This window comes from Prionailurus bengalensis, chromosome A2, assembly GCF_016509475.1.
Source record: "Prionailurus bengalensis isolate Pbe53 chromosome A2, Fcat_Pben_1.1_paternal_pri, whole genome shotgun sequence".
In the NCBI taxonomy this organism is placed as follows: domain Eukaryota; kingdom Metazoa; phylum Chordata; class Mammalia; order Carnivora; family Felidae; genus Prionailurus; species Prionailurus bengalensis.
Window position 1 is genome coordinate 21218689 of NC_057348.1, and position 25784 is coordinate 21244472.

General features: G+C 57.4%; 3 protein-coding genes across 9 annotated transcripts in view; 1 reads left to right on the forward strand and 2 right to left on the reverse strand.

Moving 5' to 3' along the window:
- Nucleotides 1-3627: 3627 nt before the first annotated feature.
- On the reverse strand, nt 3628-15336 carry SEMA3G (semaphorin 3G). 3 transcript variants are annotated; one of them, XM_043587518.1, is made up of 16 exons: nt 15156-15336; nt 13228-13388; nt 13065-13127; nt 12684-12803; nt 12319-12409; nt 12078-12194; nt 11700-11845; nt 11385-11499; nt 11222-11291; nt 10774-10918; nt 10267-10498; nt 10068-10159; nt 9356-9397; nt 8117-8345; nt 7712-7851; nt 3628-6387 (listed from the first exon to the last, which is right to left on the reverse strand). In XM_043587518.1, the coding sequence occupies exons 1-16, from the start codon at nt 15262-15264 to the stop codon at nt 5947-5949; spliced, it is 2313 nt and encodes a 770-aa protein (XP_043443453.1). In that variant the 5' UTR covers nt 15265-15336; the 3' UTR covers nt 3628-5946. The 3 variants fall into 3 exon arrangements, with proteins under 3 accessions (XP_043443453.1, XP_043443454.1, XP_043443455.1); XM_043587519.1 differs by lacking the exon at nt 12684-12803; XM_043587520.1 differs by lacking the exons at nt 12319-12409; nt 15156-15336 and having other exon boundaries at nt 13228-13366.
- A 5126-nt stretch (nt 15337-20462) lies between these two features.
- TNNC1 (troponin C1, slow skeletal and cardiac type) lies at nt 20463-23544 on the reverse strand. The gene is made up of 6 exons (XM_043587534.1): nt 23441-23544; nt 21888-21918; nt 21536-21682; nt 21144-21258; nt 20764-20900; nt 20463-20678 (listed from the first exon to the last, which is right to left on the reverse strand). Exons 1-6 carry the CDS (start codon nt 23462-23464, stop codon nt 20647-20649), a joined length of 486 nt encoding a protein of 161 aa, XP_043443469.1. The 5' UTR covers nt 23465-23544; the 3' UTR covers nt 20463-20646.
- A 1602-nt stretch (nt 23545-25146) lies between these two features.
- Nucleotides 25147-25784, forward strand: part of NISCH (nischarin) — a 33173-nt gene continuing 32535 nt past the window's right edge. For 2 of the 5 annotated variants that reach the window (XM_043587535.1, XM_043587537.1), the window contains exon 1: nt 25147-25441. In XM_043587535.1, coding sequence (XP_043443470.1) covers nt 25148-25441 — 294 coding nt within the window. In that variant the 5' untranslated portion in view covers nt 25147. The remainder of the gene's footprint in view (nt 25442-25784) is intronic. The other 3 variants (XM_043587539.1, XM_043587538.1, XM_043587540.1) reach the window with 3 other exon arrangements.

The following is a 25784-nucleotide window of genomic DNA, read 5'->3' on the forward strand; positions in this document are numbered from 1 at the left end:
CCCCAGGCATGAGAAGTCTCCCTACTAAGTCAGGGCACCCCATTCCAGAGGCGTCTGAGATTTGGCAGGATCTCATGCCTTGTACATTTTTTTTTTCCAGAAAGCAATGTGGCAATTGGAGGCCATAAACCAAAAAGGTGACATTTTTCAGAAAACAAAAACCCCAAACCTCGTTCTAGCTTCTCTGTGGCAAACCACCTCTAGTATGTGCAACAGCATGAGACCCATATGGAAGGAGAGAGGCCCAGGGCTCCTCCCCCTTGTCTTTGGTATAAACTTGTTCCTTGACCCTGCCCTGAGAGCACCTCTGATAAACAGGAAGGCATCTGCGCCATCAGTGTCCATCCCCCTCAGAGCATCTGAGACCTGACTGGGCCATCAAAGCCATCCCCAGCCCCCAGGAGCATTGTGGAGGGGACTCCAGCCTCACCAAAAACAATTCTCCATTGTGTTCCCCCCTTGGAAATCAGGGATTTGTAAACAGGCCCTACATTTAGACTGGTCCTGCCCTGTCTTTGTGCTGGTGTGTTGTTTTTTCTTCCCTAAACAATGTCCTTTCCAGCAGGCCTAGCAGTTCACACCATTGTCTGAGACCCTTGGACTACAGGAAACAGCACCAGATTCTTATCGGCTGGGGGTGGGGGGCAGCATGAACAGATGAGGTCATGTCCATAAACCAAGCTGCTGGTCTGCCACATCATTCTTCTGTATCTTTATCTGTGAGAGCAGAGCCCCCCTTGTCCTCCTAACAGGCCAATCTGGGCTTTGAGTGTTCCAACTACTATAGTTCCCTCAATCTGATGACAGACAGGCCTCTGTTGATTCATTTTGGAATCCTTGCCAGACCACAACTGTCCCCTTGTCCTGGTCTTCCCTCTCTGTCCAAGGGGATGCTTATGGAAGTGAAACACACCCTGTTGGGATGGATTAAGGTACACTCCAGTCATCTTCCTCCCTGGGGGAAAGAGGTCAAGACTGGTCACCTGAGTCCCCCTCAGCTGAGTCCTTGAGTGCAAGCTACTAGCTGACTGCTAAGGCCTGGTGTGAGGTTAGGGGCTGGCGTCCCTTATGAGGCCTCCCTGGAGTCTGTGCAGCATTTCCCATCCTCGGTGAAGAATGATCTTTTTTTTTTTTTTTTTAAATTAAGTTCTTTCTTATTGTCCTCCACATGGGGAGAATGATCTTTTAAAAGGCTGCATTGAGGAACCAAGAGTTTCCTTAATAAAAATCCAGTGGGGAAAGTGAAAGGCTTCATTAGGACAGGGAATCCAGGGAACGGGCCCACCAGTGGTACCCATGGCAAAAGTGGGCAGGGGCCGGGCAGTGGGAAGTGGGCAGGGGGCCACAGCTGCTGTTGCCTCATCTCCTGTTCATCAGGGGGGGTGGGTGAATCTGGAAGAGAAGCCAGGGCAGGGGCCCAACAATCCTTGAGATCCTAGTCAGGAATTGTATGGAAACCTAGCCCCACCCACTCGCTCTCTCCCTACACCAGGGCCAAGTTTGTAGTCTCAGAAAACCCTGGAGATTTGATCTTAGTGTGTGCTGAAACTTCTCTTTGGGGAGCCCCTGAGAACCAGCACTTGGGGAAGGCTGGGGTGGATCCCTAATTAGGATGGAAATCAGGCTGTTTCTGAGCAACTGTCTCCTAGCTCTAAGAAGGAGATGTGGCTGGCTAGAGAGGCCTCAGTGTGCTGGACTGGCAGAGGGATGTGAGTGAGTTCCCTGCTCACCCCACTTTACCCATCCCCCCCTCTAGCTGCATCTGGGGCCCCTACCAGCCCATGGAGAGGATAGCCTGGATCCTGATGGCTGCTGCCTGACTCCTCCTCCAACTGGAGGATTCAAGGGGGTGTCTAGAAGCTGACCTGGGCTTGGCTGAGTGTAAGGAAGCCATCCGAGAAAGTGAAAAGAGCTGTTTTCCTCCCCTATTCTGCTCCCTCCCTTAGAAGTGAGTGTATTAGACTGCTGGACAGCCACAGGCTTGGGGTGAACCCTAGCCATCAATAGAGGACCTTGCCAGGAAGTGGGCTGCTGAGGCATACTGAGTGTGGGAGGATGGGCAGAGGCCAGGCCCAAGGGCCAGCAGACTGGTGGCTTGGCTGCCCTGGCCCTAGGGTGGCGGGTCCTGCTCCAGTGCCTCCCATAGGAAGCCAAGATGTGGCTATTTGGCTTGGGGGGGTTGGGGCAGGGCCTTCAGTGTTTACAGGCTTAGAAAACAGAGATTAATAAACTAATTTCACATGGCCAAGGAAGGAATGAATTAATCAAATCAGCATTTTCCCAAAGTATGCTTCAAAACATTAGAAACACGAAGTGGTGATGACCTGATGGGAAAAAGGGGATAGAGGACCCAGGTTTAGGAGAATCATGTAGCTCATGACAGACATGCAAATTAACGAGAGATCACTGTGGCTTCTTGGGGATTTCACAGGGCAAACAGGCAGCACACAGCAATTCCATGGGGGCTAAAGGGACAGAAATCCCGTATTTATTTGACCCTTGTCACAGAGGATCTCATGTTCCATAGGACACCATTTTGGAAAATGCTTGTCCTGTGTCTTTCTCCAAGCCCCTTTCCAGCACTAAACCTGTTTGGGAAATCATGACACAGACCCAAAGACTAGGGGAGGTATGAGACTTTGAGGAAAAAGCTGCCAGAAGGAGTGAGAGGGAAGCCCTTGAGGCAGGAAATAGGACTGAAGATGAGAGGCTGAGAGGGAAAAGTCCAGACTCTAGGGGGGGGGGAAGGTAGGAACACAGCTTCTGTGGCCTGGGGGGAGAAGGGACTGTGGAGGTCAAGTTCTCACATCCTTCCCAACCCCACGCTCAGCACCAAATGGGTGCCCATGATGCTTCTCAGGTGGCTTGGGGCAGGACATACCGGTTCAATTCTGTCAGGCCCAGGGGACAAAAGGAGGGGCCCTGCTCCAGCGCTGCGAGAGGGGTCTGGTGACTGACTTGTTAAGCCTCTCTACTCTATAGTATGGATTGAGGGGCCCAGGCAAACAAGGGGTTCGTCTCCCTGGCAAGGTGAGGTGATGTCCCTCCCATCTTCAAACCTTCCCTGCCTTTTCCCATCTCCCTCCAGCACCAGTGAGCTCTGTTCTTCGTGCAGGGGCATGGCATCGCTGGGGGAGTGAGAGCTGTGGTCAGTGGCGGCCTCGGAGGCAGCTCAACCAGACCTCCCGTCCTCCTCAGAAGCTGCAGCCCCCACAGCGCAGCCTAGCACCCCAGGCAAGAGCACAGGGGCCTTAATATATGTTGGTATGTGACTTGCGAGGAAGACAGGCACCAGGCCAAGTATTGCTGTCACGAATGTCAAGTGTTACTGTGGAAAAGGAGCAGGGCTGCCTACGTGCCCAGCTGCCCTTTGCCAGCACTTTTTTCTGACTCAAGGTCTTCCTGAAGCCCAAGAAGGTCAGTCTCAGAAGCCTGAGGGGCAGGAGTTTCCTAACTTAATAAGCAATCTCAGTTTCCTAGACAAAGCCCTTTGACTCCTTCCTTCCCCTCATGCCCATCTCCCTCCCTCCTAGAACATATCTCCTAGGGTGGCCATCCTGGAGTGGATGGAAAGGCTCTTCATTTCCAGCTCACACAGATGGCATCCATCAATTTAGAACAGAAAAATACAGAGATACAATAATGATATAATTATGTGATGTAAATATTAACTCCATCGCTTTCCTTATAGGTCTGTGCGGTAGACTACCTCATATCCTCATCAAAGCACAGAGGCAGTCATGACAATAAAAGTAACAATAGTAATTACAAGAAGTGTGCTCTGAAGACAAAACCACAAGGCTGATCTCAACATACCAATATAAAATAGAATTCACACATAGAAGCATTTCCAGGAGTCAATAACACACAGTACCATGGGGGTGGGAGGTGTGGGGAGTTGGCAGAAACTGTCCATAATTTTCTAAGTGCAGATGTTCGTTGTTCAGGATTTTGAGCTCCTCCTCCATTATCTAGAGTAACTTCCCCAGAGAACCCTGCCTGGAGCCAGCCATGCCTGGGTCCAACCTAGAGGCCACTGAGAGCCTGGCTGGTCATTTCTTCCTGACTTTGCTGGGATAGAGGGGCTGCAGCTCTATACACCCATTCCCAGGGCTCTGTGCTCTTTCCTCTCCCTCTTCCATGGCCTCTACCTCCCCCTCCATGCCCTTCTCCAGCCCCCTACCCCCACAGTCCTCTCCTTTGCTTTTACCTGCTGACTTCCCAGCCACAGCAACCCCAAACCTGAGGCTTCCCAAGGTTAATCTCCATGCCTCTGGTTAACTTACTGTGAAGTCAAAGAGGAAAGGGGGCCTATTTTGGATCCCAGTCCTCTGGGCGTGGTGGGGTGACTCAGGTAAAATCCAAGGTAGATGTACAGTCTGGGTTTGAGTTCAGTGGAGCAGGAAACCCTGTCCTGCTTTTTTATCTGTTTTTCCCCCTCCTTTCTTCATCTTAGTTTTTCTCATGGAGGGAATCTCAAACCTGATGCTCTTGTCCCCTCCTGTCAGTTTTGTGCGTCATTAACTTGCTCATATGCAGTCTGGGAATGACTTTTCATTTAGTCCTCCTTCTCCTCCCCCTCTGTGCTCCCCAGCCCAAGAAACACATCCCTGCTGTTGGCAAAAACACCTCCCTACACACCCAGACAAAATGCATCCTGGCCACCTGAGCCTCACCTCCAAGAACAAGCAGGATTTAGCAGCTTTTTTTCCTTCTATTTTCTTCCCTTAAGAGAGAAAATCTTCATAAATGAAACCATTTATAACCAACCATTATTTAACAGAAACCAACGATCCCAGAGGGGAAACATCTGGTTTCCCCTGTGGCTCCTGAGCTAATTGATGCTATCCTGGGTTCTTGAGAATGCCTGCCTGGGGTCCCATAGCCTATCCTGGGGTGTCTCACCCTCTCCCCACCTCAGAAGTGTCCCAACCCTCTGTGGCCCTGGCAAAGCCCTGGGCCTGTGCCTGCCCACCAGCTGTAGCTTACTCGGGGAGCTGCCACACTCCCTCCCTCCCCAGCTGTGAGCATTCTTGTACCACCCAGTAAGAGACAGCCCCCCCCTCCTGCCCCATACTTCCCCCGCTCCCCTCTCCCCATCTCTAGTCCACAGAACCTAGAATCCTCCTAGAACCTACCCTCTCCCTTCATCAGCTTGCAGCCCCTGATGGTGGGGAGGGGGACTCCCATCAGAGGTCTGGGCATCCCAGGAAATCTGGCCTGGCAGCTTGGGGTCTAGGGAAGAGAAGTCAGGCTGTAGAGACACTGCTCGGTTTATGAAGTAGTGCCTGAGACTCAGACCAGGGGCCCAGGGAGCTCTGGCTGTCAATGCTTCTATGACTCTGTCATGGAGAAGTGGTGGGCAGTGGCAGGGAGCCACCCCAAGTGGGGGGAGGGGCTTGCTGTTGCACCTTCTCTGCCCCTCCCCTTCCCTGCCCCAACTCACAGTAGGTCCTCTTAATGGGTGCTAGCATAGAGGCAACTTCCATCCTCCTCTGGCTGCCTAAGGGCCCCTTGCCCAGACACCTCCTCAGACGCACCCAAACGCCCACTCCAAGGGTCATTCAGGATGGCCATTGTTCTGCTGGCTGGGAAAGAACCACCCAGGCCTCTCACCTCCGGGCACAGCTGGAAATGTGCTCTGGGGACCATGTCTGAAAACAAACAGCAGGCCCACTGGGGTTGGCAGCAGACAGAGGGTGCTGGCTCCAGCCTAGGACTGAGAGCACAGAGGGGCAGGAACAGGCCTTGGACACAGGGCCCTCCATCAAGCCCCAGCTTTTCCTGTGGGCAGCCTGGTAGAAGTATGGGGGGCAGAGACTCCCGCCTCTAAGAGGCAGTCAGGCATGCTGCCCCCCTCCCCTTAGCCCTAGCTGGGTGGGTGGGAGACTCTGGGGGTTGCTGGGCCACCTGGTCCATCCCGACCACCCTCTCCCCCACCCTCTTCTATGTGGCCTCCACCTCCCGGGGCGTCCGATTGCGCTCGGTCTGCCCCCGGCTCTTCACCTTCTTGCCCAGCTCCAGCCCTGCCCAGCTCTTGCCCTTGGCCTGTTTGCCCCGGCTCCTGGAAGGGCACCACACGCGCTCACAGTACTCGTCCACCCGGGGCAGGTTGGCGAAGCCGATGAGCTGCAGGATGTCCTTATACCAGGCCTTGGAGGGGGTGGAGGCCAGGCCTCCCCAGCCTGGGGTCTCCTCTGGCCTTGGATCCCGAGGAAACAGGCCGTTGAGCTGTGTGGCCACAATCACCTCCAGAGCCAGGCGGACCACAGTCTGGGAGAAGCCGTGCTCCAGTGTCTTGCAGGTGTAGATGCCCGCATCCAGGTGGCTGAGTCTGCGGAACAGCAGCCCCTGCTCTGTTTGCAGGACTCTCTCATCTGTCTTTACCTGTGGGGGGTGGGGGAGGGGATGAGGGGGACATGGAGTAGGGCGCACACAACATCAGTTACTCTCCCTGCTTTTCCAACTTCGCATTTCAGGACCTGGTGCTTAAGCATTTCCCCTCCCCATCTCTCCTTCCCAGGCTGGCTCAGCACTGTGAGCCAATTGCAGGCAGGGTCTCACCTTCCTATAACCCAGGACAGGGCCTGCAAAGGAGGCTTTTCAAAGATTTCACTGACTGGTTTCTCCCCTAGTCAGAGCTCTGTGGCACCTACCTTGGCCTTAGGGAGCCCTGCCACATGGTCCCTGGGGATAGAGTGGGCAGAGGGGTATTTATGGGTTTTTATTCAGGGAGGGCTATACCCATAGCCCTAGGACTAGAAGTCCCCTCCACTTTCCTTTCTCTCTCTCTCTCTCTCTCTCTCTCTTTCTTCCCTGTCCTTGTCTGCACTGTTCAGTCCCCCAACCAGGGGTGGGCTGAGTGCCCATCACAGTGCGGGAGGCAGGAGCGCTGCTCTGATCCCACCTGGATGTCTGCACATCTGTACGTTGAGGCGGGACTGCTTGGGCGGTAAGTATTGTGTAACCATCTTGTTGTTCCCTGTGCCTGGCCCCCTGGGGGTGTGCTCCTCGTGCCTAGCCCAACAGCTGGCCCAAAGCTGGCCTCCCCCAGTTCTCAAGCTGGAAGGAGAGCCCCTCCTGTAATCAAGGCACTCCCTCCCCTTCTCTGCCCCTGAGAGAGGCTGGAGAATGGTTCCTCACCCTGCCCCACCCACACCCTCATCAGGCCCCAGACTAAAGCCATTTCTGGGGTTGACAGACTTTTCCGGATGGGGGAGGAGAGGGCCTGGGCAGACAGCTGGACTCCAGGGAGGAAGTGTGGGGCTAGGCAGTGGGTATGTGTGTAGGGGTGTGTGTGTGTATGTGCAAGTTTCAGTGGTTTAGGCACCACCCTGGGGCAGAGGAGAACCAAGAACCCATGGGAAAGAGAGGCCTGCAAAGATGAGCCATATGTGTGAGCCTGGGGGGCTTCTTGACTAGACCAGACTCTCTTCCATCTCTACTACCCACCTCCCAGAGCTCAGTTCAGTGCCTGGGAGTTAGTGGGCTTTCTGTCACAGGAAGGGTTGCAGCCACGTCTGGCCTGGGCATTCCTGGAGGCAGGAAGAGGGGTACCTCCTTCCAGGCACTGCAGGCACTTAATGCACACTTTTCTTCGGTTGACCTTGGCAGGTTCCCCCTAGAGCCCCTTCCTAGAGATCAGGACTTGGGGTCAGGGAGGGATGTGAGATCAGGACATGTGCAGGTTGGAGGCAAGGTCTTTGCTCACCTGGTCGGGTCCCTGACCCCCTGGCCTCTGCAAGAACCAGTGCACAGCAGCCTGGGAAGACTTGGGCAGGCACTCCAGGAAGGTGCTGTTGTGCTCCGTGCCGTAGACTGTGGTGGCCGCCACGGGGCCTGTAGCCTCGTCTGGAGGGAGGTGGAGGGGGGCTCGGCTCAGTACTGTGGGCCCCCAGGGCCCCCACCAGTGTGACAAGGACCTAAGTGTCCATCAATCCCCAAGCCATTCGTTCTGTCCAAAGACCCTTCCTTCCCCAGTATACTGACAGGAGCTGCACATGTAGGAAAACTGAGGGCTGGGTGTTAAAACAGGACCAGCCTGAGACCACACTTTGCAGGGGTTGAGCCCGGGCCAGAGGGGTGAGGAGGGGCCCCCATGCCTGCCACCACTCACCTTCCTGGCTCTCCCCCAGGCACTGCAGGGCAGGGTTGCCATGCCGGATGTCCTGCCTGCGGAACCGGCGCTTGCTGGTGCCAGGCCGGTAGCGGGTACAGGAGGCACCGTCCCAGGCACAGTATGGGTCCCGGGCCAGGCAGCACTCAGCACAGGCACTGCCGTAGGTTTCACAGTGGTGCAGCTGCAGCCGAGCCACGCCCAGCCTCGAGCCCACATACAACATTTGCTGGGGGGGGGACACAAGCAGAGCCAAGGTGAGCCTGGGCCCCACCTAGAAGCAACTAGGCTCTTGGCCCTCTTGGGCTTCCTGAGACCTCCGCCATTTTCAGGCAGTCTTCCAGAACCTCTTGGATGTATCCCCAGAAACCAAAAATGTTGATCACCCACCTTATATGCACCAGATCCTGTTCTAGGACACGGAAGGAAGGCACGGGGCAGACCTGGGGGGCTCTTCTCTAAGGGGTTTCTCCAGGCCCTTCCTGCTGCTGACTTTTGCCCTCAACCTCAATAACCTTTATCCTGACTTGCCTCTGACCTTAGAGGTGCACTCTGCCTCAAGCAATCCTAATACAAAAGTTGGGATTTACCCAAAGATAAACTGGGGCAGAATAACTTGAGGAGATTTTGCCACTTGCAAAAGGACATAGCAGGCCTCTAAAAAGTGGCTCTCCCCTATTTGATTTAAATTATGGGGGTGCCTGGGTGGCTCAGTAGGTTGAGTGGCCAACTTCGGCTCAGGTCATGATCTCAAGGTCTGTGTATTCGAGCCCCGCATCAGGCTCTGTGCTGACAGCCTGGAGCTGCTTTGGATTCGGTGTCTCCTTCTCTCTCTGCCTCTCCCTGACCCATGCTCAGTCTCTCTCTCTCTCTCTCTCTCTCTCTCTCTCTCTCTCTCTCCTCTCTCTCTCAAAAAAAAAAAAAAGAATAAACATTAAAAAATTTTTTTTCAATAAAAAAATTCCGGATTTTGTTTCCAAGCATGTTTCTGTCTCCCCAGAGGGACTGGCCTTTGTGGCTCTCCCCTTATCTGAACACAGTCTCACTTACTCAGGATTCCCACTGCCCACTGGTTTCATGCGTGGGATCTCAGCTCCCCGCCGGACCCTCAAGCCTCGTTGCAAGGCCTAATCAGGCATCCCCAGGGCCTGTTGCAGCACCTTCCGGAAAGCGGCCTTGCTCAGAGCTTCAGGTGAGGGGTTAGAGGGAGAAGGAGGGAGGGATGGCAGCTGCTCTTACCCTTTTGACAGAGATCTCCATCTCAGTGATGGGTGTCGGCACCTGGGGAAGGAGCAGGGTCTCAGGGATGGGTGGGTTGGGGCCAGACCTCCCCTGCATCCCTGCTTTCGGCCTCCTCCAGCCCCTGCATGGGAGCCACCTATCTCCCAGCCTGGGTCAGTGCGCTCCCTGGCAACTAAGGCCAGACGGTCTTTCCCAGACGTCGGGTTATTAGAAAGGTCCCCTCACCCTGGCTGGCCTCCAAGGAGCACAAAGCTCCAGTGTCCCCTCCCACAGCCCTGCTCTCCAGCAATGCGGCAGCTGTCCCACATCACCCATCCCATGTTGGGAGCACAGCAGTCCCCCAGATGCACGTGATGCCCTGCCTCGCTCTGTAGTTGGGGGGCCAACAGAACCCCGTGGGGACTTGGGGTCTCAGCCACCCCCTCACTGTTGCTTGAGCCTGGCAGGGCTTTGTCAAGGGGTGATCACCTTGGACGCCCCTCCCTGGGCCCTCCGACTTTTCTCTGGGCTCCACAGCCAGATAAACGCATGAGCAAGGCCCTGAGGCAGCCAGTGTCTCACTTGCACTTCCCACTGGCTGCAGGTTCAGTAAAGACAGGCCTATCTCCTTGTATTTTGCTCCTCTGTCCCCGTGGCCAGGCCTAGACCCAGCAGTGGAGCTGGAGGGGACCCCTCCCATCAGTTCCCCCTTTCCCAAGACCCCACTCACCTTAAACACCTGGAGTTCCTCCAAAACCACCTCCTCGGACTCAGTGGAGGCCCCACCCTGGAGGGCGATGACCTTGAGCACGGAGCCCGAGTCTGGGGCAGGGCAGGAGGGAGGGATCAGTGGGAGAAGGAGTGGCCTGCCCCACCCCCCAACCAGAGGCACACCTCCCCAGCCCGTCCACCCCACTCAGCCCACCCACCAGTCCCCAGGAAGATGACGTCGTAGGTCCCATCCTCTGCCTCCACACGGTCCACCGCGATCTGGCGCAATTGCTGGGCCAGGTGCGTTTTGACAAGGACAGGGCGCCCCTGCTGTGGCCGCACGGGCCAGAACATAAGTGGGTGGGCTCGGGCAAACTGCAGCACCTCATCTGGGTAGTTCTTGGTGCTGCCAAAGGGTCGTCCTGGCTGCGCTGTCATCTTGCTGGGGCACTGTGAGCGGCAGCAAAGGGAGCACCTGAAACATCCTGGGGCCACACATCCCCCACCCCAGCCTGTTTCCAGGCCCCACTGCTGGGCATGCCCACCTTGGGGGGGACTGCTCTTGCTATAACAGAGACTCCTTAATGTGGCAGGGCTCTGCTCCCCTCCTTACCCCACCTGGCTCCCCTGGAGTCCCAGCTCAACCACAAGGTCATCTCAAGGTACGGTCCCTCTGGTATCAGCTCAGCCCTCTTCCCTGGCCTGGCTTCCAGGCAGATACTCACCACTCCAGGGCGAGGGAAGGGCACCTTGCCCCCATAGGGTCCCCACTGGTGCTGGGGACCATCTTGGTGGGCAAAGGGTCCCCTGAAGACCTCCCAGATATCCTCCATGTGGTACACACAGACGGCAAAGCCCTGGAACACAGCACTGCCAAGGGCGGACAGGGATAGTCAGGCCAGGGTGGCTGTCACAGGTGGGGAGGGGACAACCTATCCATGGACAGGACAGAGGATGATGGTGCCTGAAGTCAACAGAGACTGAAAAACGAGGACACCCAGGCAGAGACAAAGAGAGGGAGATAGACACAGAGTCTCAGAGTTATTGAGTTGGAGACAGAGACAGGGACCCACGGTAAAGTTGGGACACGCAAGTAGAGGCTCAGCAGAGGACGCTAGGAGTGCAGAGACTGGAACCAGGGGTGGGGGTGTGAGGGGAGGCCCATGCGCCCACCTGACTGTGCTGAACAGGGCGTACACCTCAAGGGTCTTCCCTGCGCTGGGCCACAGCAGGAACACATCCTCTGGGAGACAGAGGGCCACAGTCAATGCCCCCCGCTCACTGACTCTGAGCCCTCCGCACCCACACCCAGGCCTGCCTCTGGCCATGCCCTCACCCAGCTGGTCAAAGTGGGTCTCGGCACCACCAGGGCCAGGCACTGAGCACACCAGCCTGGCCTTGAGAAAGGTGCTCCATTTGTTCACCAGCACTCGCTGGCCACCGGCGTCATTCTGGGGGTGGAAGGCCAGAATCAGCCCTGAGCCCCAGGGGGTGGGGCCCCCTCCTGTTCCTCCACCCTCACCCTTGCAGGCAGAGGCTTGGATGTTGGCTTCACACCCTTGCCTCAGTTTCCCTCTGCCGCTGGTGGGGATGGGCGTAGGAAGGGGGTGCGGTGAGGATCTGAACCTCACCGCCTCTTCACAGCTCTCACCACGCAGACACGGCCCACGCGGCTGATCGTGACACGGCCTGGGCCACCATCGGGCGAGGGCACGGTTTCCGAGAAGAAGAAGTACACCTTGTCATCATCCTGGTCAGAGTTGTCAGCAATCCGGGCGGCCATCACAAACCGGGGGTCTGGGAGGTAACAGGGTGCAGCTGGTTGGGGGGGGCGCCTTACGGGGGAGGATGGGGAGGTTGCTGAACCCAGCGTGGAGGGCAAGAGGCACAGGGACCCCACGGGAGGCTGGGGTCCCAGGGAGTAGAGTAGGGTTGGGCCATCCCCACTCCAGTGCCAGCTCTCCTACCTCCCTGCTGGTGCCAGGGGCAGATCCCAGCCAGCCCTGCCCTGGGCAGACCCTGGGCTCACCGTGAAGGAGGTTCTGGTCAGAGTCAGAACGTAAAGCTGGTCGGGGACCCCCAGTCCGGAAGATCATGGCCTCGCGCCCCAGGAAGTCAGCCGTGAGGCCCGTGTACAGCTCCCCACCTGGGTGAGGGTGGGGCAGAATCAAGGGAGGAGGGCCAGGCCCCATAGCTGGCCCCATTGCTTCCCAAGGACATCGGCAGGCTCCCCCCCTCCTTGTGCCCGCCCAGGCCTGGGCATCACCCACCTACAAAGGTGCTGGCGAAGGGACTGCTGGGCTCATGTGGACACCGCCCCCGCCCACTTTGCACACTGCTGGGCTCCAGGTGGAGCACGTGCTGCCCGAGAGGGAGGAAGGGAGGGAAGGGTGTCACCTAGGAAAGCAGCACCAGCCCCCCGCCCGGGTAGTGGCCATCGCGTGCAGTGATGAGAGTGGGGGTGGGCAGAAGGCGCCCTCATTCAGGGCCTCGCCAAAGGGGTCAGCCTGGCACAAAGATGCCTTTCAGGCCCCTGACCCCTCTGCCCCAAGCCAGGCTCAATGAGGAGCGTTCAGACAGCAGGGAGGAAATGTCACTGCTTCCCAGTCCCTTGTGGGGCCTGCCCCAGGCTCACCTCCCCACGATGCCCAACCGTGATGAGGGCACAGGTGGGCTGGAAGGCCCCAGTGCCACATGCCAGCAGGTGGGTCCGGTTGTGGGGCTGTAGGACCCGCACAAAATTGGCGCACTCCACCTAGCAGGGAGAAGGGGCGGGGTGGAGGGGATGAGGGGGTGTTTACCATCTCCTTGGGCCCCAAGGCTCAGCCCTGCCTGGCTGATCAGCTCTGGAGATCTAGGGTGGGGATGACATTCTTCACAGACCTTCAAGAGCCCTCAGGATCTGCTCCAAATGCCCCTAGTGTAAGCACCTGGGGGAGTGGCTACAGGCTATCCTGGGGGTCAAGACCTGGGTGTTGGTCAGGGCTGGGGGTCAGTCACTTCTGACAGCACTCACCAAAGGATCTCTTCCCTTGCGAACACACTCCTCCTTCTGTCCTGGCTGTGGTGGCCACAGGACCTGAAACACAGCCTAATTGACTCCTGACCTCACAGCCTCAGTTTCACCATCTGGCCTCCTAGCTCTCAGACAGACCCTCCCCTCTGTCAGTCCAGCTCACCTCCCGGGGATCCGGCCATGACTGATCCAGCCGCAGAGAGTAGATGGCATCACGGCCCCCCAGAAAAAGGCGGTCCCGGTACTCATCCAGGTACATGGCCCGAAGGTCCAGGGATCCCCGGGGACCCAGAAAGACAGCAGAACGGTTGGCAGACAGGAGATCTAGGAGGGAGCAAGGGTAGTCAGTGCCTACTGCTCAGCCCACTTCTCCAGCTAAGGTGTGGAGGTAGAGGGTCCCAGCTGTGCATTCACCGCCCCTCACCACCGCCTCCCCCACTCACATCTGGAAAATGTTTCCATCCATAGGCTCGCTGGAGGGCTACTGAGAATTGCCTCCTGGGGGTGGGTGGGACAGGGGGGCCCTGAGCCCTGCTTCCTACCACTCCATTCCTTGGTCCCTTAATCCTTCAGTTAACATATCCTTCCCACAGGCCCATCTGTGCCCTACCCAGTCCCCAAGGAAGATGACCCTGCTGGCTCCGCTGTCAGAACTTACGGTAGCAAGCTGAGCAAAGTGGTGGAAGAGCCTGGAGGAAGGGTGGGTTAGTCTGAGCAGTGTGCAAGGCTGACTCAGTGGGACAAGCGGACAGACAGGGGAGAGCATTCCCAGCAGAGAGAACACCTGGCAAAGGCCTGGGTATGGGAAAGGTCAGGTATGGCCAGGCAGAGCTCAAGGCTCTGATCCAGGGATGTGATGAAGGAAGACTTTCTCCTCCATAGACACTGCCTTCCCAGACGCAGGGGGTTGGGGTGGCTGGCTGGGGATGCTGGTCCCAGGAGCCAAGGATCATGAAATAGGTCCTTGGGGGTTGGCTAGGGAGGTGGAAGTAACAGGTGGTCAAGCGGGCAGGCAGAAGGATATGGTGGGAATGAGCACTGGCTACCCTTGGGAAGGCCGGCTATCCTGTGCCTGCTCAAGGTGGCAAGCCCAGCACCCACTCCACCCCCAAACTCATCAACAGCCTCTTCCAGGAAGCCTTCCATGACTGACAGTACTTTAGAGGGGATTTGCCCTATTTGGGCTTTATTTTTTTTACTTTCCCCCCCAAACCATAGCTCCCAGGGCAAGACCACCTTCTGCCCCCAGACCCAGCTACACTCTCCAGAGTGGAGCCACGTCTCCCCCCTCTGTCCCCGGAGCAGGCCTGGGTCTATCCACTTGGATTGGGGTGCCCAGGGGAAGGTGGTCACCCCTCTGGTTTCCCCAAGAAGAAGAATCATGGAGAGTCTATGTCTCAGGGACCTTTCCTGGGGACCCTCTCCACAGACTGTGCCAGCTACTGCACAGCATATCAGGTTAGATCTGCTGAGGACCGCCCCCCGCCCCCCACCGGGCCAGGATGGGCAGAGAGAGGAGGCTGAAATCACTGCTGGGCTGTGAAGAGCCTCTGGGACAGAGAGGGAAGAACAAAGGCCAGCACTGTGAAGTGGGCTGCAAGAGGCAGAGGGGGCAAGGCCGTGGAGATAGGGTGAGGGCCCCCACCACAGGCTGCTGCCCTGCTTCTCACTGCCCACCCCGGGCAAGGAGCCCAGGCTGAGTGCACACCTCAGGATCTTGCAGACCTGTCCTCTCCATCCCTCCCCATCTCTCCCTGCCCATCTCTAAGGAGGCGTCTCAGGGTCTCCATGCCCCTCTCCTTTTCTCAGAAGCCCCCTCAGGTTGTCCCCTGTGTCTCTGTCTCTCCCACCTCCACCCTCCTGGGACCTGCCCCTGCCCCCGGTCCTCCTCCCCAGTTCCTGCCTCTGGTGGCAACTCAGCTGGAGAACCATCTCCATGAAGTCCTTCCCACAGTCTGTGCTGTGTGGAAGTGACCTCCGGCTGGCAGAAGAGATTGCCCGGGGCTAGCTGGGGCCCCCCCCAGCTGGGGATGTCACAGAATCCCAGGGTCCCACAGATGCGCACATGAACAGGGCGCGCACTGCCCCTACCTCGGTAGGAGAGCCGCAGGCGAGGCACGCTGGGGCCAGGGCTGGGGCTGCCCCCGAGGAGCAGGAGTCCCCCCAGCATGCAGCAGATGGCCCAGGCCGAGGGGACCATGCTGGGGAACCAAAGGCACCACGCTGCCCAGCAGAGCCGCCCTCAGTCCGCTGCTGGTTGCAGTTTGCTCCGTTGCCGCCAGGCCTGACACTTATAAGGCAGCGGCTCCACCCCTGTAGGGCCAGGGAGGCGGGAGGAGGCGGGAAGGAGATGGGGGAAGGGCCCCTGCCATCCACCTGCTGCTTCTCTCTCCACCCGGGCTGGCCTGGTTAATGCCTCTGTGTCAGATTGGCAGGCTCCCCATTGGGGAGACTCTTTCCCAGCTGGGGTGTGGGCGGCTTACACAAAATGTTCACAAACCCAAGTCTCCAGAGATAGCCTGGAAGGGAGGTCAGGGGTCAGAGATCAGAGGTTGGTGGGCTGGCTAGAGGTCTAGCTGGGCTCTTCTTTGTTCCCTGTCCTTCCATTGCCCGCGACAGTCTCCATGACAAAGACAAACTGACTCTGGGCCCAGATCCCTGATACCAGGAAGGTCCAGCCCCCTGAAGCACTGGCCTGGCTCCCCAGCTCCCTTGGCAGGGCCCAAGTTGCCTGGGAGGGTCATTCCAGTCCAAGGGACTCCATGCTTTGGGTGGGGGCTGGAAGTCTGGCTACGCTTCATAGATCTGAGGTTGGCAAAAGATGAGCCCAGCCTCCTCCACCCAGGCCTGTCCCTGTCTGGTCTCCAGGCCCCATCCCAGCTCACTGGGGCAGAGGACAGGATCCACTTCATGCTAGGGAACTCTCCCATTGCTGTGTCCCTCAGCCCTCCAGGCCCACCAGAGCTCCAGGGCCCAGAATGTCACCAGGTGAGTGGTGGGTTCTTCCCAGAGTTCCCCTCTGCACTCAGACCCTACACACACACGATCCCTTTGGGGTGAAGGTGGAGGTAGCGTGCTCACACCCTTACTCCCTCTAGCCTGAGCACCGATTCAGGGCAGGAGAGCCACAGAAGCGAGACAAGGGAGACACAAGGCTGAGGGGTTGAGTAGGGGTAAGTAAGGGGACCTCCCTATGCCCCCCATCCCACAGCAGCTCCTGTCTCTGCACCCCCTCACCCACAGTACTCCACCCCAGAGCCCTTTACTCAGATCTGAGGCTCTAGGCACTAAGATTTCAAACTTCAGCTGGAGTTGGAGCTCCAAGGATTCTAGAAACTCCTGCAAATTAGGTCTCCCAGGTGGACGAGCCTGAGCCCTTAGATAGTGGTCAGGAAACTCGGGGGCATTAGAGAGGGAAGGACCTGGCTCAGGCCACACAGCAGGCTGAGAACAGACTCCACTCAGCCCTGGGCCTTCCTGTGACTCTCTTTATCTGCTGGGGCTCCTGGAGTACTGGGGTCCTGTCTCCCCCACCCCCATCTCATCCCTGCAAGGGAAACAGGTTGGCTCCTAGAGTCAGCATGAGAATGACCCAGGGACCTGGAACCCTGTCTCCCTGTCTCCATCTCCCCATAATACATATATGCCTCTTCCCAGGGCATATGCAATGCCTCCTGGCATTGGGCAAGCGATTTCTCAGGGAGGTCAGGGACTAGTGTCAGCCCACCCAGCCTCTGGCTCCTTGGAGAAACTTGGCTAAAGCCTTTCCCTCTTTGGGCCTCAGTCTCCTTCCGTGGGCAGGGAGCAGCCACCTTGGGTGTAACAGGCTCTATACGAGTGAGGTGTGCTTGTTCAGGGCCTGCCATGGTGGTGATTATGTCATGAGCCCTCAGAAGGCTGGAGCCCCTCTGCCTCTATCTCCCTGGGGAGATGTTTCAGCCTGAAAACCGGGCTGGGGGCCAACGTCTGGCTGAAGATTGGTTTGGACATAGCCTCTCATCTAGCATGTGGCCACCAGCTGTGGGCAGGAGGCCCACAGCTCCTCAGTCAGCCAGCTCACCCTGGGGGTCTCAGTTTAGCTAGGCACCCAGCTGCAGCTGCAGGGAGACCCGGGTCTATCGGAGCAGGATGCACAGGGCAGGCCACTCCACACTGCAGAAAAACAGCCTGTGGCGGGGGCTGGGAGCCCCAGGCCTACTGTTAACTTGTTGTATGGCCTCGGGCAGGTCTTCTCCCTCTTTGGGCCTCATTTTCCCAGTCAGGGAAGGGGGTAAGGATCTTCTGTGAAGGCCAATGCTTGCTGGCTGTAAGTTGGAAAACAGACTCCGAGGGTACCCTTGATACCTCAGATCATGGGCCCAGCCACGAGCATCTTGTGCCACCTACTGGACAAAGAGGGAACTGCAGGAGGTCCTAAAGCTGCCCACTGTGTCAAGCCCTGTGCTTTGGCAGTGGGGCCACTCAGCAGAAACCAAAGACCCTGGAGCAGCAGGCAGCAACCAGACAATCATAATATGAAAAGGTAGGGGCAGTAGGAGACTCCGGTAATTGATTCTGATCAAGAAATCAAGGGAGGCTTCATGGAGCAAGCACTATCTAGGCAAAAGATGACACACAGTGCAGAAAAAAGGGAGAGGACTGAATACAGCAAAACAGTCAAATTAGGTGATGCATGTAGGGAGCTTAGTGCCATGTGCTGATGGGAACTTGTGAGCCCGTGGCCATAGACATGTGTGATGTGCGTGCTCACACATCAGGCCCCACCAGGTAGGTATGTGGAGGGCCATAGCCCGGCCTCTCCCAGCTAGAATTCTGGGGTGAGCATGCCTGGAAGGAATGGATGCCTCTGGTTCCTCCCCAACCAACCTCATTCTAGAAGAGACATTGGGACAATCGCACAGGCTCCCCCTGACTCTGGACCTCTCTTTAAGGCACAGCCAGCCACCCCCCTACCCACATGTAACCTCTTGATAGCTGGTCCAGCCATCCTCCTGTTTTGTTCACAGAAAGCTTAACTCTTGGAGTTTCTCTCTTCTTTCCCAATCCCAACAGCATCCCACATCCCCTGGGTGCCCCCCTCTCCCCCCGGTTCTCCTCGCAGACAACCACCTCTCCCTGCCCCCACATCAGCCACCCATCCTCCAGCTCACCACCAATAGGGAGGTAACCTTCGGCATCTCCGTTCAGAACATGTCTTCCCCTGGGCACCCCCTCCTGCACTCAGTAACCCCACTGCCACGGTTCTTTCTTCGTTGCCTCCATTCCAGCCCCTGTCTCCTTGTCCAGCTTGGATCCAGGGGCCCAGCACTTAGAAGCAGACCCTTAAAACACTCCCCAGAGACACGTTGCCACCCACCTTCTATAGGCTTGCCTCTGTGTCTTGCATTACCCTTTGCCAGCTTCACTGGGTTTTTCCCAATCATTCCCTGCCCCACCTCCTTCAATGAGCGTCCCTGGACTCCACATCTCCCTGCAGCGTCGGTGCATTTCCTGTAAGACTTCACCAGTACTGTCCATGCTCACCATCTCCCCTTTGCCTTGCCTCACTCCTTTGATCCTCTCCAGTTGGGCTTCCATCCCATTGCTCCAATGAAACCCTCATGTTCAGGTGGCCAAGGCCTTAGGAGCCTCTAGTTCCCTAACCTCAGGGTCACCAGCCGCTTTCAATGCCTCCATCCCTCCCCCCTGAGCCCCTCACTCACCCAGGGTCTCTCCCATGCCCCTGGCCGCATCTCCTCTCTTGGACAACCTATGCGGGATGTCCAGTGTCCAGTTGTGGGCCACCTCTCTCTATACTCTCTCCCCGGGGCCCTCATCCAGGACCAGGGCATCTCTGTTACCTTCTTACTCCGATGACACCTGAGTTTATAGTCCTCTTTCTGCCCTCTCACTTAGCTCCAGTCCCACTTTGACATCCCCACCATCCTGTCCCAGAGGTATCTCAACTTTGACATGGACAAAGGACTCTTCATCTCTTCTGTGATTGTCCCACCAGAAATGCACTTCCTCCAGGAAGCCTTCCTGGACCACTGGTCATCACATCTCTACAATCCCCATTCCAGCATACACTGCTCTCCTCACTGCACTCATTGCTCTCTTTTGTCTTCCCAAGTTGATGGTAAATTTCATGAAATTAGGGACGAGGCTTCCCTCTGGAGGGTTGCATACAGCCCACGCCAGGCATAAAGTAGGTATGTGCTTAAACTGTGGAATGGCGCACTGGCAGGTGGGCCCACTGTGGCCCCACCTGCTCTCCTGGGATGTTGTCATTCCTAGGTGTACGTGTAGGTCCTTGAGTTCTCCTGCTCCCAAGGGTGGGCCTGAAGGGACCCCTCAGATCTCCCCTCAGGCCTCCCCAGGGACCAGGCAGCTCCTGTGGCTCTGGTCTCCACTGGAGGCATCCCCAGAATTCCAGACCATCTCCGGAATGCTGGGCCTGTCTGGGGAATGCTAAGGCTGGGGCACAGGTGGAGAGGCCTCGGAGCGGTGGGGCGGAGCAAGGACAGCTGCTGGCATTCTGGATGGAGCCTACACACCGTGGCAGCTGTCGCTCCTGCAAGCATCATGCTGATACCTCCATGTCCTTGTGGCCCCCGCTCCAAGGCCAGTGCCACTTGCAGCCACTCAATGTTCTGGCTGCAGCTCTGGCCCCCATTAAGCTGAGAGCCACCAAGTCTCACACTTCCATTCTGTCAGGAAGGGAAAGTGGGTCGCTGGAGCCTCTGAGGCTCAGGAGAACTGGAAATTATACCCGTCTGGACCTGGTTCATCAGACAGAGCCCTGGCCTGGGAGCCAGGCTCTCTGCTCTCTGCCAGGCTCGCTGGATGACCTTGACAGGTCCCTGTGCCTCTCTGGGTGCTGGGGTCCTCACCTGGCAAATGGGTGAGTGGAAAGAGAATAGACAGTGTGTCCCTCAGTGCTAGGGAATCAGTGTTGCCAGCACGAAATGCAAGCGAGCGGGCACATGGACTGGTACTACAGCCTACTGAGCCCATGTGGCATCCTGCTTCTCCACAACCAGAGCCGAGAAGGAGCTGGGCTGCTGTGCCGAGTGGCCTCCAGGGCCTAGAAGGGTGCCCTGTTCTCTCCAAGCACAGGACCTCTCAGCCAACTGGCTGACCAGAGCCACAGCCGCCAGGAGCCTGTTAAATGTGGATTCCCAGGCCACCACCAATTCCAGATGCTGAATCATCTGGACATCAACAGTCATAGAAAGGAGTCAGCGGGCCATGGAACATGGTAATCTCTAATCTAATCTAACCCCTCTGGCAGAAGCCTATGTACAGGGATGGGCAGAACACAGGCTCTGGGATAAAGCAGGAAGTGGTCATCAGAGCATCAGTGGACCCTGGTGGAGCATCCACAGCCCCCCAGGAATGAAAGCCAGACACCAGGCCTCCAGGGAGCAGGGCTTTATTTGAGTTCTCTAGGATAGGGCTGGGGGAGGCAGTCAGTGAGGGCCCACGGTCGGCCAAGGACACACCCAAGCTCACATGCTGGGGACCCTGGTCCCTTACCCCCACCCCAGGGTCCGGCTGGAGTCGCCAGGTAGCACAGGCAGCTCTGGGAGAGGGTTGGTGTCTACTCCACCCCCTTCATGAACTCCAGGAACTCTGTGGAGAGAGAGACAGGTCTCGGTCAGAGAAGGGGGCTAGGCAGGGTGTGGGCAACGGGGACCCAGCACACCCCGCCCCTCACCATCATAGTCAATGCGGCCATCGTTGTTCTTGTCACCATCCTTCATGAGCTCCTCAATGTCATCTTCTGTGATGGTCTCACCTGTAGCTTGAAGCATCACCTTCAGCTCATCCAGGTCGATGTAGCCATCAGCATTTCTGGGGGGTGGGGAGTGGGGTGGAGAGGGTGAAGGGGACCTCGAGAGCTCATGGTGGGGGCTAGATGAAGGGAAGAAGCAGCCCCACCCATGACCCCAAGAGGCAAGGCAGGGCCACTGGGAGGTGGGGCATCCCATTCCCCCATTGCATAGAATGGGAGACTGAGACCTTGACATCACAAACTGTCCCCCTTTCCCCAGCTCTGTTAGGTTCAGGGTCAGAGGTCCAGCGTCATGCACTCACTTGTCAAACATGCGGAAGAGGTCTGACAGCTCCTCCTCAGACTTTCCTTTGCTGTCATCCTTCATGCACCGAACCATCATGACCAGGAACTCATCAAAGTCCACGGTGCCACTGCCTACAAGGTTAGCAGCACAGCCATTAGTGAGGGACGGTTACAATGGTCTCAACATTAGACCCCAGTATTGTTGCTGCATCCTTTTAGCAACGCTGTGAGACGAGTGCGGTCGTTATCCCCATTTCATAGATGAGATTACTGAGGCTCAGGGAGGCAAAATAGTTCCTTCAAGGGCACAGAATAATAAGTGGCGGAGTTAGGACTCAGGTCCTCAGCAACCAGAGGGTGATATGGGTCTGGAGCCTGGGGCGGGGCGGGGGGGGACAGAGGGGCTCACCGTCCTCATCCACCTCATCAATCATCTCCTGCAGCTCCTCAGGTGTGGGGTTCTGTCCCAGCATCCTCATCACCTTGCCCAGCTCCTTGGTACTGATGCAGCCATCCTCAGCGCCCAGCACGAAGATGTCAAAGGCTGCCTTGAACTCTGTGTCCAAGGTAGGGGGGAAGTGCAGAGTGGCCAGGGCTCAGAAGCAAAGACCCCAGAAGGCCAGACCCCTGGGGCCACCTGCCAACTTGCCCATTTCCCCCCAAGACCTCAGTGGGTCACACTGAGAGGGACCCAGCCTCTGGGGTCCTCATGCTCTCCCAGCCCAGCCCTGCTGTCCCCACACATATGTTTGGGCACTCACCATTTTTCTGCTCTTCTGTCAGCTGTTCTACCTAGAGAGGAAAAGAGGTCTCAGGACTCAGACTCAGGCCTTAGTTGCTTTTAAGGAAACCAACCCATTCCACAGATAGGAAGAGTGAAGCCAGGAATAGACAGGCCATTCCCAGGTCACAGTCCTCAGGCCTCCCTCCCTGTCCCTGAAGCCCTGAGGTGACCCAGCTGGCCTCACCAAGACTGGGCTTAGGGCCAGGGTGACAGGTGGGTGCCCCCTCCAGGGCCAAGGTGACCCTGAGTAACAATAGTCAGTGACCACTCACTCAATGCCCTTTTGGCCCCCCTTCTGAAACCCAAGCTGAGTGGCCTGAGGGACAGCTGTCCCTCAGGTTGGGACAATAAAACCAGTGTGGGGATGGGCAAAGCCACCCACAGTAATCTGACCGGGATAGCCACTGGGCTATTTTTAACGGGGGACAAAGTTAAACCTGGTGATTGTTCTGGAGACTCTGGCATGCAGGGGGTGGGGCAGCGTTATCTGGCCCCCTGGCCTGATGGTGCCTCAGAAGCCAAAATTAGTCCCCAGCCCCGCCAGGCCTTGTATGGGCACAGGGTGGAGGGCTACCCGCCCCAGATCCATGGACTCCTGCGGGATAGGCAGGGACGCCCCCAGAGCCAGCTGTAGATCTTCCCTGCCCAGGAGGGGGGCTGCACTACCAGGGTGGAGGGAAGGGTTCCCTTGGGGACAGCTGTCTGTGCCGAATGTCCTTGTCTCTGGGGCAGGGGGAGGTCAGCAACACCCCCCTCCTGGGAGGGACTAGCATCTAATACCCCTCTGTGACCCCAGGATGCTGCAGGGACTTGGGGTGACCACTCTCCAGCCCTCACCCCTGGCTAAACCACCGAGACTTGTGCCTGCCAGGCCTGATGTGGGCTGGGGCCCCAGTTCTCTATTCCCTTTTCCCAGTCTCTCCCCTGTGGCCAGTGCTTCCCTGTCTACCTCAAACTTCAAAGCCCCTTCTCCAGCTTAGGATTCCAGCTCTCCAGCCCCCTCCTCAAACTCTTGTCCCACCCTCCACAGCATCTTCAGCTATCCAAGGAACTGGAGGTAGGTGGGGGATCGTGAGTGTGAGAAGCAGAATGTAAGGGGCAGGAAGGGGTTGGGGGGACAGGGAGACAGCAGCAGAGACTCGGAGGGACAGCTTGGAAGGAACAAAGAGATGGAAAAAGACTAAAAAAGGCAAAGGTCCAGAGACCACAGACACAAGTGAAGGGAGATGTGGCCGGAAGACAGTGACACAGACTACAGACACTTGGAGATGGGGACAGACATGATGCTAAAAGCTGTGATCTCCTCCACCCACCTGACAGCTTCTCTCCAGACCCTGAACCCCTCATTCCTTCCACACCCTAGAACTGGAATGCCAGATCCACCGTCCCCTTGAGGGCTTGGGCTGAAAGTGCAGGGCCCTTTCCTGGGTCTCTACCACCTTTGTGCCCACCCCCATCCTGAGTTGAGTGAGCCCCCAGTGGGCCCACCCACCCCAGCCCTGCCCAGCCCTGCCCAGCCCAGTCCCTCACCGCAGCCTTGTAGATGTCATCCATGCTGGCGGCTCACAGGGCAGGCTGCTGGCGTTGCCAGCCAGTCCTGGGCTTAAATAGCCCTGCCCCACCACATTCCTGCTGGCCCAGCCCACCCCTGCTTGCAGTATCCTCCACCCCCTCCCCCAGCCCTGGTGATCTCAGGCTGGCTTGAGTTCCTGTGTCCTCTGCCCAGTGCAGGGAGCAGAGGAAGGGCTGCAAGGACCACATCTTTCCCTCTCTGTCCCCCATGTCCCCCAAGGGACCCTCTGGAAAGGTTTCTTGAATGAATGAAAACATGAGCCGAAGACAGGACAGATGCTGCAAAGTAGTGGACCCCAATCTAGGCTCCTATACGCAGTTACTCAACTCCTATCTGATTAGAGAGGTGGGCAATATTATTCCCACTTTTCAGATGAGGAAACTGAGGCTCCTGGAGGAACTAGTGACTTGCTCAAGGTATGACCGACTTGGTAGTCCCTGGCTTAAGTTAAACCTGCTGGGGGGGGGGGGGGGCGGTGCTGGCCAGCAGTAAGCAAGGAGAGGCTGTGCCAAGAGAAGCTTTGAAAGCCAAGCTCAGAGTATGGTGCTGTGTAACTGTTGGAGAAGGAAGTTATTATTTTTTTTTTTAGTTTTTTAAAAAGTTTATTTATTTACTTTGGGGGGGTGCATGCACACAGGTGGGGGAAGGGCAAAGAGAGAGAGGTGAGACACAGAATCCAAAGCAGGCTCCAGGCTGTTAGCACAGAGTCTGACAAGGGGCTAGAACCCACAAACCATGAGATCATGACCTGAGCTGAAGTCAGAGGCTTAACCGACTGAGCTACCCAGATACCACTGGAGAAGGAAGTTATTGACCCACCTTAGTACAGAGTGGTCCGGACCCCTTCAGCCAGGAGTGTCAGAGGATCCATGCCCAAGACCTCTCATCTCCCCAAGGAGTGCTCTGGGCTTGAGTAAGCTTCACTTAGTCATTCAATAAACACAGATGCTCTATCTGTGCTACTATCCCCTCCAGCTGGGTTACCATCTCCCTCTTCTGGGTCTGGGGGCTTCCCCAGTTAGGATTCTCTGTACCTGTGCTTCTCCCATTCCAGCACTGTAGTTTCTGTGTCCAGGGCCAGTCTGCCATCCCCTCCTTCTGAGCTCTGGTAGGGCACCATCTGGGGGTCTTGCACTCGATGGCCAGCACATATCCCTCCCACCTACATGCAGAACCCCCACTTGATAACCACACAAGCTCCAGGCCTTGAGTGCTGGGCACTGCATTGATTAACCTCTTATGATAAAACAGCTCTCCAAGTCTTGGAGAGGTTAAGAACCTCTGTCCAGCTCGGGCTCTAAGCACAGCTCATATGTCTCCTTCAACCCTCTCGTGTCCGACAGGGAATGAGCCTGAAAGCCAGGTTTGGCCTGTCTCTTTTCAGGACTGGGAAACTGAGGCCAGGTGGTGCAATGACTTGCTTTGGGTTGCCTGGGAGGTGCGGGATCTTCTGTCCTCCCTTCCAGGGCACCGAGTGGCAATGTACAGGACTGTCCCCGGCCCAGTGCATGTCTTCTCCCAGGCTGCAGGGAGTACCGCAAGACACAGATCGCTAATCATACAAACTCTCAGGCCTCTACGGCTTGCGCACGCGCGCCTTTGGCGGCTGCTGTCAATTACACGCGAGGGGCGGGGCGAGGGCGCGAGGAGGAGGCGGGGCCAAGATGGCGGCACAGCGTGCGACGGGGGCGGGTGGGACGCCGACCCCGCCCCTTGCTCCTGCCAGTCTGCGACCGGCGGCAGCGGCTGCAGCAACGGATCCCGGAATATGGCGGCGGCGGCGCGCTGCTTCGGGCCGGAGCGAGAGGCCGAGCCAGTCAAGGAGGCGCGCGTCGTGGGCTCCGAGCTCGTGGACACGTATACGGTGTGCAGGGGGCGCGAGCGCCATAACTAGGGGTAGCGACTGGAACCCGAAGTCCGAGTCGAGAGGATTGGGGGGTATCTGGGCCCCGCCACCGGTGAGGAGGGGGTAGCGGGGGCCCCGATTTCGAGGAGAGGAATCTGGGGAAGGGGGTTCGGTTCCGCATGTCCGGAAACAGGGTCCCGGGTTGGGTCCAGGGAGGGAGCTTGGGGAATGGGTACATTTTCAGAAAAGGTTAGGGTTGGGGAGGATCTGGGGATAAAGGGGGTCTGCGGAAGACGGGAGTCTAGATGAGGCGGAGGCCCTTGTAGATCCTCTAGGCCTGGAAGGGCGCGGGCCTGGGAGGACGTGACAGGGGCTCCAGGAGGGGAGGGGTCTCAGATGGATGTAATCAGGGGAAAGGTTCGGGGGTCCCTGCAGGCCCTGAAGAAGAGGGAGCG